Raw genomic sequence first — 17547 nt, forward strand, 5'->3', positions numbered from 1 at the left:
TTCCAACAAAATAGTGTGATCCAATAGATCAAATGCTTTTGAGAGGTCTAAAAATAATCTTATTCCTATTTCCTTCTTGTCGATAGAGTCATATACTCTTTTTAAAAAGTTTATAGTTGCTGTATTAGTTGATTTACCCTTACAAAATCCATGTTGGTTTTCAACAATTATATTATGTTGGGTTAAAAATGATACAAGCCTCTTGTGCATAACCTTTTCAATCATCTTAGAAAACATTTGCAACCGACGAATTAGAAGAGAGATTATAGAGTGGCCAAGTTGCCTTGTACAGTGCAAAACGGCTGACATGAAATTAGCACATTAAACATTAATGTTTAGGTGAGGGGTTTGGACTTTTTCCATTGCTGGTTGTCACAATCAAAAAATTAAGACACAACGTTTCGAAGGGTGGTTCTCCCTTCGTCTTCAGGTGGAAGGAAGGAGAGAAGAGGAAAAAACCTATTGTTGGGATCGTTACGTACAGCTATTCTGTATGACTGATCATCGATTCCTGGCTTCGGTGGAGATTATAATTAAGAAAGACCTGAAGTCATTTGCAGTATGTTGGCACTAAAACCAAACGGGATAAAGAAGATGGGCGTGAAGTGGCTAAAAATTGATGAAAAACACACAAAAGGAGGGGGTGGGGAACTGAAAAAATGAACAAGTGTTATGATACCGCTATAAAAATAATAGAAAGATAAAAAATAAAAAACTAGTAACAAAGGACAAGATAAAAACTACTACTGCCACCTAGCGGTAGCAGACACTACTACTAATTACTAAGCTGCAACACTAGGTTGTGTTGTCTAATGGTGGTGGAGATGATCCCAGGTGGTCTACGTGTTGTTGGTGACAGCATTCTTCCTTTTGTATTGAATATTTCTGATGTCTTGTTCAACTATGGGTAACCAAATATCCGGAAGAATTAGACTAGGTTGACTAATGGCATTGTCCGAAAAACTCATATGTGCGGCTTCCTTGTATTTCCTCTGAGTCAGAGAACGCTCAGTTTGTAGGATTGAAGTATTTTCCCACTTTATTTTGTGTCCGGATTCAAAGCTGTGTTGTACTATTCTTGATTTATTTATTAAGCATTGTTTGAAGTTGTACTTGTGCTCCTTAATTCTTGTGGACAGAGGTCTGCTCGTTTCACCTATATACACGCGACCGCATTCACACGGAATGTTATAAATGCAGTCTCTGGTATCCATGTAATTGGGTTTGGGTTTATTGTTGGATAGGATTCGGCTGAGTGTACTCTCTGATTTGAAGACCGCTCTGATCTTATATTTCTTGGAGATTTTCTTGAATTTTTCGGAGGTGCCTCTTACATATGGGATAACTATGGTACTCAGGGGGTCGGGGGGGGGGGATCGCTCTTGTTTTCTTGGTTATGACTTATGGCCTTTTTGATAAATTCTTGGGGATAACCATTAGTTACAAAAGTGTTAGTGAGTGATTGTACTTCATTTTGAAGGTCGGATTCTTTATTACAGATGTAGTTAGCCCTGTTAAGGAGGGTAGATATAATGCCTCTCTTTACATGTGTGGGATGGTTGGACTGGAAATGAAGATACCTCCCCGTATGTGTGGATTTCCGGTAGACTGTGGTTGCCAGTTTGTCTTGGTCTCTCGTGACTAATACATCTAGAAATGGCAGACAATTGTCTTTTTCCAATTCAATCGTGAACTGGATAGAGGGGCGGAGTGAGTTGAGATGTATTAAGAAGTCATCTAATAATTGGGGACTATGAGGCCATATTATGAATGTATCATCTACATAACTGAGCCACAGGGTAGGTTTATGGCTGGCAGTAGATAAGGCCAGTTCCTCGAAATATTCCATGTAGATGTTGCTGATGAGAGGGGAAAGGGGGGAACCCATCGCCATGCCTTCGTTCTGTTGGAAGAGCCTGTTGTTATTAAGACAAATATCCAGTAGTTCCATTATCGACTCTATGGAGAGTTGAGTGGACGAAGAGATGTTATTATCAGCTTCTAATTTTCTTCTTACAATGGAAAGAGCTTCATCTACTGGCACATTTGTAAATAGGCTTACCACATCAAAGCTCACAAGAGTGTCGTGCATATCTACAGAGGTATTCCTTATGATGTCGACGAAATGTCTTGAGTTCTTTACGTAGGAGGACGTCTTCCCGGCGAGATGTGTTAAGGTTTTGCAGAAGAATCTAGCTAAGGCATGACAAGGAGAGCCTATGGAACTCACTATGGGTCTGAGAGGGACATCCTGTTTATGAATCTTGGGGAGACCATATAAGTGTGGTGGTTTGCTGTGGCTTGGGGTAATCTTCTTGTAGATATACGGTGGGAGAAGAGATTTGTGTTTGTTCAACAGTTTCTTGATTTTGTTTTCCATCTTAGTGGTGGGGTCTTTGTGTATTTCGGCATAGGTCTCGTTCTGAAGGAAATCGGAGATCTTTTCTTGGTAATCAGTTGTATTGAGTACTACGGTACAGTTTCCTTTGTCCGCAGGTAGGATTTTGATGTTAGGGTTAGTTTTTAGGTCATGTAGGGCTTTGCGTTCTGTACTGTAGTACTCAATACAACTGATTACCAAGAAAAGATCTCCGATTTCCTTCAGGACGAGACCTATACCGAAATACACAAAGACCCCACCACTAAGGTGGAAAACAAAATCAAGAAACTGTTGAACAAACACAAATCTCTTCTCCCACCGAATATCTACAAGAACATTACCCCACGCCACAGCAAACCACCACACTTATATGGTCTCCCCAAGATTCATAAACAGGATGTCCCTCTCAGACCCATAGTGAGTTCCATAGGCTCTCCTTGTCATGCCTTAGCTAGATTCTTGTGCAAAACCTTAAAGGAGCAGTCCGCGATAAAATTAAGTTGGCTTTAATCAAACACGTTTTTCAATCTAAGTAGAATGTAATTTGCCACATGTCAATGCGAGGCATGGTTCTTGAGTTACTGACTCTGCGCAAATACTTATGACGTCACAGCCACTGAACTGGTGTGATTGCGTAGTAGGCCGAGAACATCCCGAGTGCAGTGCTCTGTATTAAATAATCTTCTCTCGCCGTAGTACACGTGAACAGAATTTCTGTGATTGAGTGAAGTCATATTTTGCATTTCATTTAATCATAAAATAGCACATACCAACGTTGTGGTTTTATGTAGGGATATTTTCTTTTATATGAACGATTTTGAACTACAGTAGACTAAACAGAAAAAATTGTATCGTAATACAGTTTAAAATGCCGTGGTGTTGTGATTTTTCGTATTCAGAGGGAACAACAAAAACAGAACATGGAGAAGGGGTATCATTTCATGTATTTCTGAGCAGAGAAAAGTCACCGCAAATATTTAAAACATGGGTGAAGAAAATCAACAGAAAAGGTTTTACACCATCGAAAATTGCTGTTGTGTTCTAATCATTTCCATGAAATTGATTTTGAAGAATCGTCTCTATTAAAAAGACGCTTAATGAAAGACAATATAACTCCTATGAAAATGAAGGAAACTGCTGTTCCTTCCCTATTTTTGAAAGGAGAATCTCCCCAAGATAGTTCTGATACTACACGCTCCTCTGCTTATAAATGAAAGAAGGTCGTCGAAGAAGTAATAGCAAGTTGCAGTGATGCATCTATAGCTGAAAATATTGACGTATGTGTAGTTCTCGATGAGGCTGAAAATTCACAGAAACCTAATATAAACAAAGCTGTGCAGTGTGAGATAGGGTGCGAGACGCTAAGAAATGTGTGTGGTGAATGAGATGTGAGTGAGCCATAAACTGACTTAGACAGATCTTTTCAAATAGAAGAAGAAACTTCAAATTCTAATTCATCAGGTATAAGGTACAAATTGTTTGAAAATTTTTCAAAAACTTTACAACTACATTTCATCGGCAAGACAACATTTTATAAAATAATTTCAAAATTCGTAGAACCAACAGTAGGTGTAGTTATTTTCAGATTCATGAACAACTTATCAATTCCCTAAAAGATAAAAACGTGCAAATCGCGGTGATGACCAATTTGATTCACCTGGTTACAGTGCAAAATATGTCACTTACAGTGTAACGGACCTCGATTCAGATAATCTTATAGGCTTCGTAGTTCTGCAAAAGGGCCTAATTGTAAGCAATCTTGAAAAAGCAGCATGCAAAAAAGTTCTAGATCGCCTAAAAGAAAAAATGAACATTACCCTCTCTCTGTCGGACTGCAATAGAGGAATTAGGAAATTCATAAGGACCAAATATGAATGGTGGACCATCAATTTGACATTTGGCACATTGCGAAAAGCTTATCTAAAAACCTTGAAGCCGCCGCAAAAACATATGAGAAAATACAAATGTGGAAAGACAGCATCATAAATCACTCATGGTAGTTATGTGTTACATGTGAAGGTGATTCTGACGACTTAGAAGACAGATTCATTTCTGTATTAAATCATGTTTGTAATATACACGAACAGAGACATATAAAAAGTGTGCACACATTCACCCATACAATAGCGAGAGGGAATGGATCGAACCTGGATCCAATGATTACAATGCTCTGAAAAATGTTGTATGTAACCCTGCCCTTTAAAAGACTTTAAAGCAGACTAATCAGTTTTGTCACACTAGCAAACTTGAATCATATCATAACGAGAGATTGGTTTATATTCCTAAGAGAAAACACTTTCCATATGATGGAATAGTAACAAGAACTATGATTGCGATAATGGACCATAATTACAACGTGAAAAGAGATGTAACTGGTTCCAGACTCCAGTACTCTAACGCCACTAAACGATGGGTGGAAAAGAAAACATACAGCAGGAAGGAAAACGAGTGGAGAGAAGAAATACAGAGAAATGTGTTGGAAGTAGCTCGTGGTTATCAACTACTGCAATTCGATGATCCACATGTTTTAGAGTTCTCTCAAACATAGCCCCAGTGCCTAAACCGTGTGACTCAACAACTATGGTGCAATAGAATAACATAAACCTTGTACTAATTTATTGCTGATGTGAGATAAACACGTCTGTAGTCCCTTCATATCGCATCGCATATTTCACGTCTCACATACATTCACTCACTCAGTGAAGACGTTGACTTAGGTTATAATTATTGATCAAAATATTAAACCTTTTCAGTTTAAACCCTTATCAGACCTAAGTCATTCTAATCACAGAATGGAACAATGCATTGTACACGGGATTTAAAGTGGGATAGAGTTTGGGTAAGTTATTATTAATATTATTATTATTATTATTATTATTATTATTATTATTATTATTATTATTATCATTATTACTATTATTATTATTATTATTACAGTATATGCATGTGATAGGTCCTAAGTGAGTTAATAATAACTGACTGTAACAAATGAATATGTATTTACTCGTTCTACGCTGTATGTCAAACAGAACTACAACGCAGTCTTATGAAGCGATCAGTGGTTATGACTTCAGAGCTTGCAGTAAGATCTTTAATATTTCACAAACTAAAAGGCGTAGAGAGATGAGACAAACGCCGTTAATCTAAGGATTACTTAGGTAAACATCCAATAATATAATCAAAATTTCGAATTTTATCGCGGACTGCTCCTTTAACACATCTCGCCGGGAAGACGTCCTCCTACGTAAAGAACTCAAGACATTTCGTCGACATCATAAGGAATACCTCTGTAGATATGCACGACACTCTTGTGAGCTTTGATGTGGTAAGCCTATTTACAAATGTGCCAGTAGATGAAGCTCTTTCCATTGTAAGAAGAAAATTAGAAGCTGATAATAACATCTCTTCGTCCACTCAACTCTCCATAGAGTCGATAATGGAACTACTGGATATTTGTCTTAATAACAACAGGCTCTTCCAACAGAACGAAGGCATGGCGATGGGTTCCCCCCTTTCCCCTCTCATCAGCAACATCTACATGGAATATTTCGAGGAACTGGCCTTATCTACTGCCAGCCATAAACCTACCCTGTGGCTCCGTTATGTAGATGATACATTCATAATATGGCCTTATAGTCCCCAATTATTAGATGACTTCTTAATACATCTCAACTCACTCCGCCCCTCTATCCAGTTCACGATTGAATTGGAAAAAGACAATTGTCTGCCATTTCTAGATGTATTAGTCACGAGGGACCAAGACAAACTGGCAACCACAGTCTACCGGAAATCAACACATACGGGGAGGTATCTTCATTTCCAGTCCAACCATCCCACACATGTAAAGAGAGGCATTATATCTACCCTCCTTAACAGGGCTAACTACGTCTGTAATAAAGAATCCGACCTTCAAAATGAAGTACAATCACTCACTAACACTTTTGTAACTAATGGTTATCCCCAAGAATTTATCAAAAAGGCCATAAGTCATAACCAAGAAAACAAGAGCGATCCCCCCCCCCCCGACCCCCTGAGTACCATAGTTATCCCATATGTAAGAGGCACCTCCGAAAAATTCAAGAAAATCTCCAAGAAATATAAGATCAGAGCGGTCTTCAAATCAGAGAGTACACTCAGCCGAATCCTATCCAACAACAAACCCAAACCCAATTACATGGATACCAGAGACTGCATTTATAACATTTCGTGTGAATGCGGTCGCGTGTATATAGGTGAAACGAGCAGACCTCTGTCCACAAGAATTAAGGAGCACAAGTACAACTTCAAACAATGCTTAATAAATAAATCAAGAATAGTACAACACAGCTTTGAATCCGGACACAAAATAAAGTGGGAAAATACTTCAATCCTACAAACTGAGCGTTCTCTGACTCAGAGGAAATACAAGGAAGCCGCACATATGAGTTTTTCGGACAATGCCATTAGTCAACCTAGTCTAATTCTTCCGGATATTTGGTTACCCATAGTTGAACAAGACATCAGAAATATTCAATACAAAAGGAAGAATGCTGTCACCAACAACACGTAGACCACCTGGGATCATCTCCACCACCATTAGACAACACAACCTAGTGTTGCAGCTTAGTAATTAGTAGTAGTGTCTGCTACCGCTAGGTGGCAGTAGTAGTTTTTATCTTGTCCTTTGTTACTAGTTTTTTATTTTTTATCTTTCTATTATTTTTATAGCGGTATCATAACACTTGTTCATTTTTTCAGTTCCCCACCCCCTCCTTTTGTGTGTTTTTCATCAATTTTTAGCCACTTCACGCCCATCTTCTTTATCCCGTTTGGTTTTAGTGCCAACATACTGCAAATGACTTCAGGTCTTTCTTAATTATAATCTCCACCGAAGCCAGGAATCGATGATCAGTCATACAGAATAGCTGTACGTAACGATCCCAACAATAGGTTTTTTCCTCTTCTCTCCTTCCTTCCACCTGAAGACGAAGGGAGAACCACCCTTCGAAACGTTGTGTCTTAATTTTTTGATTGTGACAACCAGCAATGGAAAAAGTCCAAACCCCTCACCTAAACATTAACAATCCACCATTGCTTTCCAACCCCTCATTTAGATCAACATTAAACATTGTGTATACGTAGATAGGAGCTACGAAAAATTAAAAAAATAAAACATGCCTCTTTTATTTGCTGTATATAACTGCAATAACAGAAGAAAGACAAATGAACAAATGATATATCATATTTCAGGTTAGTTTTATGAAGTTAAGTCCATAGTTTTGTTAATTAACAGCATTTCTTTTCATGCATAAATGTGTAACAAAGACTGGCATACCATACTGGTGTACAGATTCCCTTTGGGAAAGAAAAAAAGAAGTTGAAACATTGGGTAATAAATACGAAACGAGACAAATTGTGCCCCTCCAAGCATAGCTTTTTGTGTTCACGACACTTCGAAGATAAATAACACCATGAGGATGATGAGCTATAACTTATAAAAAATGTAGGCCTGTCTCGAAGACAAATGATAAACCAAATAAATGGTTCACTAGTAATGGCCTTAAACTAAATACGGATAAAACCACTACAATTCCGTTTCAAAACAGTTAAAACCTAATAGCAATACAATATTAAAATTGTATTTCGATACTGGCATCCTTTATTTCTGCTCCTTGTGTCCTTACTGCTTATAAAAGAAGACAATGAGTTGTAGCTTATAAAAAGTAGGCCTATTTCGAAGACTAACGATAAATCAAATAAATAGTTCACTAGTAGGCCTAATGGACTTAAACTAAATACAGATAAAACCACTACAATTGCGTTTCAAATCCAGTTAAAACCTAATAGCAATAAAATATTTAAATTGTATTTTGACACTGGCATCCAAAATTCTGCAAAACTCTCGGGTAGGCCGTATTGTTGTTAGTATTTTGACTGGAGGGACATGAAAGAAAATATACTTATAATACTTACTTACATACTTACAAATGGCTTTTAAGGAACACGCAGGTTCATTGCCGCCCTCACATAAGCCTGCCATCGGTCCCTATCCTGTGCAAGATTAATCCACTCTCTATCATCATATCCAACCTCCCTCAAATCCATTTTAATATTATCCTCCCATCTACGTCTCTGCCTCCCCAAAGATCTTTTTCCCTCCAGTCTCCCAAGTAACACTCTATGCATTTCTGGATTCGCCCATACATGCTATATGCCCTGCCCATCTCAAACGTTTGGATTTAATGTTCCTAATTATGTCAGGTGAAGAATACAATGTGTGCAGTTCTGCATTGTGAAACTTTCTCCATTCGCCTATAACGTCATCCCTCTTAGCCCCAAATATTTGCCTAAGAACCTTATTCTCAAACATCCTTAATCTCTGTTCCTCTCTCAAAATGAGAGTCCAAGTTTCACAACCATACAGAACAACCGGTAATATAACTGTTTTATAAATTCTAAGACTTTTTGACAGCAGACTAGATGACAAAAGCTTCTCAACTGAATAATAACAGGCATTTCCCATATTTATTCTGTGTTTAATTTCTCCCCAAGTGTCATTTATATTTGTTACTGTTGCTCCAAGGTATTTGAATTTTTCCACCTCTTCGAAGGATAAATCTCCAATTTTTTGTTTCCATTTCGTACAATGTTCTGGTCACGAGACATAATCATATACTTCGTCTTTTCGGGATTTACTTCCAAATCTATCACTTTACTTGCTTCAAGTAAAATTTCCATGTTTTCCCTAATCGTTTGTGAATTTTCTCCTAACATATTCACGTCATCCGCATAGACAAGAAGCTGATGTAACCCATTAAATTCCAAACCCAGTCTGTTATCCTGAACTTTCCTAATGGCATATTCTACACGGAAGTTAAAAAGTAAAGGTGATAGTGCATCTCCTTGCTTTAGTCCGCAGTGAATTGGGAAAGCATCAGATAAAAACTGGTCTATATGGACTGTGCTGTAAGTTTCACTGAGACACATTTTAATTAATCGAACTAGTTTCTTGGGAATACCAAATTCAATAAGAATATTATTTAAAACTTCTCTCTTAACCGAGTCATGTGCCTTTTTGAAATCTATGAATAAGTGATGTACTGTACTGTAATATTATTATTATTATTATTATTATTATTATTATTATTATTATTGTTATTGTTATTGTCATTGTTGTTATTATTGTTGTTGTTATTATTGTTATTGTATGTGGTGCCACAGCCCTTGAAGTGCCCAGACAGACCATCCAGGGCTGGCCTCAAGTTCACATTCTGATAATTATATACTATACTGTAACAAAAGAAACATGTTTACTCAAGTTACAAGTTTAGAGCTAAAGATTTTTTACTACAGTTAGGGCCTAATTTCATTCTATATCTTATGGTATGGTATACTAAATAGTTTTGCAACGTGTAGAGACTGAAAAAAACAATTTAATATAATCATCATCATCATACTCATTCATTTTATAGACAGTCTTGCAGGTCGCATTTGAAAAGGAAACTTAAGAATATTAACATTTACTTCAGTATATTTACTGAAACTCTTGTCGTAGGTAATACCGTACATGACAATTTTGCTCCATCAGGTTGTTCTTTTAAGCTTTCCTTCTAGGAATAACTGAAGTGTTTTAAATTTAGTGCACATAAGTTCTTTATTTTAGATTAAGTTACTAGCATGTAAGTCAAATTTTTGACGAAACACTAGATTTTTCCACTTCAGTTTAACTGATTTATGTAAGTGAAATTTTGACTGCTTCTTGACTCCAACCTTACTTATCGTCACGCCCACTTTGTTTTTGGCACTTATGTCCAACGAGTTAGAAAGAGAAAGATATTCTAACTCGTTCCTTATGTCAATAGAGGTCGCTCTTTCAATTTTCTTCAAACATGGCGGCGCAATGGCCACTCTATAATCACAGACTAGTATATACCGTAGACAAATAAATGTATATACAGTCACGAAGCTCAATACGTAGTAAATATGCATCCATAGATAGTTGCTAACCACTAGGATCGCGTCGACCTGGTTGGCGAGTTGGTATAGCGCTGGCCTTCTATGCCCAAGGTTGCGGGTTCGATCCCAGGCCACGTCGATGGCATTTAAGTGTGCTTAAATGCGACAGGCTTATGTTGGTATAGCGCTGGCCTTCTATGCCCAAGGTCGCGGGTTCGATCCCGGGCCAGGTCGATGGCATTTAAGTTGTCGCATTTAAGCACAGGCTCATGTCAGTAGATTTACTGGCATGTAAAAGAACACCTGCGGGACAAAATTCCGGCACATCCGGCGACGCTGATATAACCTCTGCAGTTGCGAGCGTCATTAAATAAAACAAAACATTTAACTAGGATCGCTCATGTCGTCTCATTATAGACAATGCGAAATAGTACCGGCACAGTCCCCTCAAAACTCAAACTTCGTGACTGTATATACTGAACTTGTTTTTTTTTAAGATGGGACATGACAGTTAAGCGGCCGAGCTTGGAACTACAGTGCCATGTTGCCAATATGGACTACCACGCTGCTAGCTGATGGTAGCTAGCAATTGTCGTTAAGATGTCTGACGTTAAAACATTCATTGACAATTGATGCGAAGGTAAGAAAACAATGCAAAAATCGACAGAGAATCAAAGACGAAATGTGCCAATGCTAACATTGTGTGCACAATAAATTAGCCAAGAGAGCTATTAAGCACTCGCCAAATGGAAACTGTAAGTTTGGCAACTCAACAGTTGTTACCATAGCAACAGGCCTACCATGCTATGTGACATTCAGTTGTTTTTCCAATCACAACACTCCTGTCATGTCCCATCTTTAAAAAAAAAAAACAAGTATAGACTGTGCTATAATCTCCAACCAGCACGGAATTCTGTACTTGTTGATAATCTCTAACTCGTTGCTGGCAACTCAATTGTTACCATAGCAACAGGCTTACCACGCTATTTGGCATTCAATTGTTTTTTTTTGAGCGCAGTGCTAATGTCATGTCACATCTTTCAAAAGAATAAGTATAGCAATAGGCAGGATTTTTAGCAAGCTAGCACACACGCTGGACTGCCATCAGTGCTCCCTGCTTGCAATCTACGAAAGAAACGCTCACTGTGGGAACCGGACTTGTGAATGCAGTCTCAAGGTAAGTTACAATAATCATCATTCAGTCCATCAATAAGAATTGGTGACTTCAGCTCAAGATGGAGATTCCAGGTAAGTTAAACTGCCTAGATTTTTTTCGATTTTGATCGTTTCTGGACAGTTGTTAGATTTTATTCTTCATGTATGAATTACCCCACTGGTTTCTCTGAGATTACTGATTTTCGAATGAAATTTTTGCTTCATTATTTATCACGTTCATTTTTTTAAAGGTGCGGGCCTTGGAAAGAGAGATCTCAGATCTTCAGAGTGAATTTGAAAATGAAAGAACAGATTATCTGGAAACAATAAGGAAACAGGATCGCCAATATAAATTGTATCAACAAATTGTTGAAAAAATTTTGCCGACATTAAAGAAGGAATGCAATTACAGGTACGTAAATAAATCATCTCTGTAATCTAGACAGTTTGCAACTATGCAAGCTCTACCAATGCCTTTAAAACATATATAAACACTATATTCAGCAAAAGGTTCGTGACGCAAATTTATCTATCAGGAATCTGGATAAAAGTAGTTTCATTCATAGTGTTCTGTCCAAGGGGAGGTATTTCACTGCAAACCCAGCATTCTCCAATCTTTCCTATTTTTCGCCTTCCTCTTAGTCTCTGCATATGATCCGTATACCTTAATGTTGTTTATCTTATATCTTCTTCTAATACAGAAAGTTGGATATGAAAATACTGAATATACATCTCCTCATATACCGGTAATAAGGCTCAAAAGCAAGGAAAATGTTTTTCAATTTAAAAACAAGCTGATGGAAGTTGATTGGGCAGTCTTAAGAGCATTAGTGCACTGGGTCCAGACTACATAACCACTCATAGGAGTAAAAATTTAGGCCTAATGTAAATTATATATTAGTCCCCTTTTAAGGGAGGGCACGAACAGGGACAGGCCGCTCAGGTGGGTCCATTGCCTCCTCCAAGCTCTTCTACAGTCTACTTGGTCCCTTTACTCACTACAGTCTCTCAACACCAGTTCCATGAGCATGGTGGAGAAAAAGAGATGATGATGATGATGATGATGATGATGATGATGATGATGATGATGATGATGATGATGACGACGACGAAATGAATCCGAGGTCCAACGCTAAAAGTTACTCTGCAATTCTGCTTCGATTGGTTGAGGGAGAATCTCCCAAAAACCTCAACCAGGTAATTTTCCCCAACCAGGATTTGAACCCGGGCCCACTCACCACACAGTCAGACATGCTAACCATTACTCCACAACAGTGGACAAATTATCTATAAAATAAACTTATTTTAATAGTACCTCCAACAAAATCAGTGTTTTAACATTAATAAAGAACATGATGTACAGCAAAGATTAATCATTAGAAAGGTTTGGAGAATACACGAGCCTTGAAACTGAAACAAAAATTTGAGCATAAAAATGGTACTTGGTTGGTAAATCATACTGACTGAGATAACACAGTCGCACATTATGAAATTACCATGAATTATTTGTTATTTATCAAATGTTCAGCACAAACATTTGTGAAATTTCTTTACAGAAAATTCCTTTATAACTGGCTTGATGTCACACATGCCAACTCTCTGCTACAAGCAGTACCGAGTTAGCAGGATAGTTGAATGTTGGAAAATTAGTGTTAAATTCTGGTCTGTGCATAGATTAGCATGGGGCTTATGTGCCCATGCATTAAGACGGCACTGGTAACACTGAAATTGAGGTTCCAAATTTTACAGGAGAAGATTTTATTTCAATTTTTAATTTCTGGGTTGCAATTTATTAACAAGTTTTAAATTATAGACCAACTACATATACAGTGCTCTCATTTTGCAATGAAACTTCGCTGGCCGACTTCCTGCTCTCCTGACCGCAGCATGGGAAGCCAGTTGCTTCTGAGAATTGTACAGGAACGTGTGTGTGACTTGCATGTGCATTAAGCAATCGATTGGAAAATAAAGTATACTGTAATCTAGTTTCCTCATAAAATGAGAGCACTGTAGCATTAAGTTTAAGTTGGGTGCAGAATAATTAAGGCTTATTTAAGCTTGACTTGGCACGTTGTTTTATTTTAGCTCTTCTTTGCCATACTGAATTAAACTTTGGTTCATTATAAATATACTAAATGAACAAAAATTGACATAAACAAACAAAAATGTTTGCACAAAATATATTTCACACAAAAATAGCAAATTAGCGTACATATAAATACCGAATGTAAGGAAATTTTATAACTTAATAAATATACTCTAGAATCATGTTATTTGGCTTTCATTGATGAAGAACTTTCCTCCTTTTCAAGAAGTCAAGAGCGGTGTTCTCTTCAACTAAAATTTTGGTACCTGACTCTTCACATTCTCCAAAGACAAAAGATTTCGGACGAGGGGAAGTATAATTGAAATTATCATTCTGCAACTTGGCAATTTTTTTCAGACAAATTTTACAATCAGATTTACTCGAAACTTTGTTTAGTGGGCAAGTGCCAGTGACTTTGCAGCAACACTCGATCCCACTGCTGACAGAAAAAATGACTAAAGTGATAAATTTGGAATATTTTTATGTGGGAACAAAGGATGAGGACGTCACAAACATATGTAAAGACTTGAACCTGGTGGAAGATCACTCTGTCTTAGCAGAGCTAACATCTGCAAAAGAAGTGACTTGGGCTGTTGTTTTATTTGGGACCTCGATAAATTTCTAAACAAACTAAAATAAATATGTGATGAATGGTGTCCAATTAGACTTACTAAAAATGAGTTGTATTTTATCTTACTCTAAAAGCTGTAATAGTACTGCTGATAATAATGATTATTATATAAGAGTTGCAAAAACAGTAGTGAAATTAAAAGGGCAAAAATATCTGCAAATTAAAAGTATATATAGCAAATCCAAAGAAATGCGAGACAGCCAGTATTAGGTTACAACAGTTATTAATGGTTATATATTCTGTAGGACCAAAAATTAATCTTTACATAGCCAGTATTAGGATTAATACTCATTCATCACCAATTTCTCCTCGCGTTTTCAATGATCTTTTGATTAACATTTCTGAAGAAAGCAGTAACAATGTTGCAAATTATATAAAGGCAAAAGATTTGCTAGGAAATTTTGATAATGTAAATTGCATAGTATTGTGGTAGCACATTGCTCCAGAGAATGTTATAGTCGAGGATTATTATAGTTTCTCTAATGCAATAATGAAGCAAATCGGTGATCCTGTTATATAAGGCCTATCAAATTAATAAGACACTTGATGTGTAATATGCTTAAAGTAACCAAAACTATTCCAGTTTATAAAAAAAGGCAACAAAATTTCACCCTGTGGCTATAGGCTGGGTCCCTTAATCACAATACTGACAAAAATTGTAGAGACCTGCATGCTGGAACAGCTATATTAACACAGTTGTGTCAGTAGTCAGAACTATATTAGAGGAATTTGAAAATTAAATTACTATAGGAAGAAGCTAGTGGAGCTATTCTTGTAGATACGAGCAGAGTATTGGGTACTATTTCTCATAGTGTAATAACTCAAAAATTGCTTTTTTTTGTGTAAGAAATATGAAATCGAAATTACCTCTTACTTACGTACCAGGAACAGAGGGTTGTTTTAGGAAAAGAAGCATTCAAATTATAAATTCAGAAGATTATAAAGGTTCAATTTTAGGACCACATATTTTTATCATTATTACGAATGATTTGCCAATAAGTTTTCCATGCAAATTAGTGTTGTATGCTGATGACACAATCTTGCTGTTTGTAGATAGGAGTATTGATGAAGTAAAGGGAAAATTTACCCTGAAGAAAGCTAAACTGATCGGAAGATTCCTTCTGTCTCTCGATTGTGACTGTTGAACACAAATCTTTATGTTCTGTTTTCTCTTGACGCACAATACTTCTTACATTTTTTAACATAGTATCATACTTGTTACTTTTTTTTTTCTGTAGAAGACCTGAATGTATTATGTATTTCAACAGTCATTTCCTATAGTGTTTAACAAAATAGCTATTTTTAACTTATCTGGTTTTGTATATTTTTCTAAAGCAGTTCAATTTAACTCAAAATTCTGATAAAACCCTTTTTCTCATTGAGATTTACATCAATTCTTGTAGGTTTTAGTAACAATTCTTTGCATATAGGTACAATATTTTTGTTACAGTTTTAACCATCTGGTGGTCGTGAGCTCAAATGCAACTTTAATGGTTACGTGGGTCACAGTTGTGATCTATATTTTAAGTTATTTTTGTTATATGTAATTTAATTTTTTAATTTTCTGGTTAGTGTTTCATGGTTACACATGAATAGAGTGTAATTATATTTATTTTCAATAATCAGAAAATATATGTTTGTCCAATTACATATTATAACAAATGGTGTAAGAACATAAATCTAGAGATTGAGAATGTTTGTGTGGAGTACAATCGTGGTCAAAGAATGCACCAACTTGACCTAGTGTTTCTTGGTGCATAATTATCACTTGTCAATTACGACGACAAACTGAGAAGGTAGAGAATTATGCAAACAAAAGGTACTCCGATGGCGGATTCGATAGTACTGCCATCTTGGATCACCAATCAAAAATATAGTACTACTGATCCATGTGGCCACTGGAGAGTTAATTTCTACCACAATTACTGTACCTATTTATCAGTGTTATTCCACTACTGCGCCATGTAATTCATATATATTTGCATAATAGAAACAGAAACAATGTTCTTTCCAAAACACACTTTATTTTGTACAACAATGATAACAAAACTATCTACCATGGAAATGTTAATAATCATATTATGTCATGGTGAGCTATTTATTACAGTAGTCACTTCCTTCCCATGTAATGCAGTGCTGTACAGTACTTCATAATATAGGCCTACCTATTTCAGAACGTGCTTTCGAAGTATGTGGATAAGAATTTTATGTGTATAGTCAATATGTGCACCCAAAGTCAAATTATCTGTTCAGATTAATCTGTTAATTTCTTAGATATATCACTGAGGTATCATCTGCATAGGAAATGATTTCAATATTAGCAATAGTAATGTTATTAGTATGTAATATAAATAACTTATGGGCCAAAAATTGATCTTTGAGATATTCCATACTTGGAAGTCGCAGAGTGTGATTGATTTGTTTTAACAATATCGGTAGATTCATAGATTAGTTCTGTATTTTGTTTGCGATTTTGTAGATATGCTGAGATTAATATTGTTTAGTTACACATGTTAGTCCCTTATACAGTAGAACAAACTAAGTCAAGTCATTAGAAATAGTCGAAATTTGTTAAAGGGAAAAGTGAATCTGGCGAGGAAATTGTTAAAGAATTAGAATGGTAAGTATTAGAAATTAGGCGATGGCAAAGTATGTGTACATTGTAGGGCCTATATCGGTCAAATACGGATCGTGGGTAGATACATAATCGCGAATTGAAAATATACTTTCTATTTAACATGTGCTTGTGTAAAGGGTGTTAAGTCAAATTTTAAGATATGTAAACTTCTCTCCTTTGATACTGAGCATAACCACTTTGTCACAAAATACGAAGCATAACTGCATAATCGATGGAACAATGATGTAACACCATTAACACAAGAAAGAAGTAATCTTATCTGTACTTATCCCATTCCAGCAAATTCATACTTAATCCTTTCTACACAAGCACCCACGAACATGAATTTAGGAAAACAAGGCATGGTGACATACCTACCAATACACCACAAATTAAATTTGGACATATTGTTATTTGCAGATGATTTAGCTTTGCTGTCCACACCTGTGGAGTAATGGTTAGCGCGTCTAGCCGCAAAATCAGGCGGCCCGGGTTCGATTCCCGGTTGGGGCAAGTTACCTGGTTGAGGTTTTTTCCGGGGTTTTCCCTCAACCCAATATGAGCAAATGCTGGGTAACTTTCAGTGTTGGACCCCGGACTCATTTCACCGGCATTATCACCTTCATCTCATTCAGATGCTAAATAACCTAAGATGTTGATAAAGTGTCGTAAAATAACTTACTAAAAAAAAAAAATTAGCTTTGCTAGCCTGTTCAGAGGACGAGTTACAAATGTCCATATAC

The 17547-nt window shown here is 36.6% G+C and overlaps 1 protein-coding gene across 5 annotated transcripts in view; it reads left to right on the forward strand.

Annotated features, from left to right (window-relative positions):
- The window catches only part of LOC138707376 (osmotic avoidance abnormal protein 3-like), a 260073-nt gene that overhangs the window by 167233 nt on the left and 75293 nt on the right, over positions 1-17547 (forward strand). For all 5 annotated transcript variants that reach the window (XM_069836695.1, XM_069836699.1, XM_069836697.1 and 2 more), the window contains one exon: positions 11722-11882. In XM_069836695.1, the coding sequence (XP_069692796.1) occupies positions 11722-11882 (161 nt within the window). The remainder of the gene's footprint in view (positions 1-11721; positions 11883-17547) is intronic.

This window comes from Periplaneta americana, chromosome 10, assembly GCF_040183065.1.
Source record: "Periplaneta americana isolate PAMFEO1 chromosome 10, P.americana_PAMFEO1_priV1, whole genome shotgun sequence".
In the NCBI taxonomy this organism is placed as follows: Eukaryota; Metazoa; Arthropoda; class Insecta; order Blattodea; family Blattidae; genus Periplaneta; species Periplaneta americana.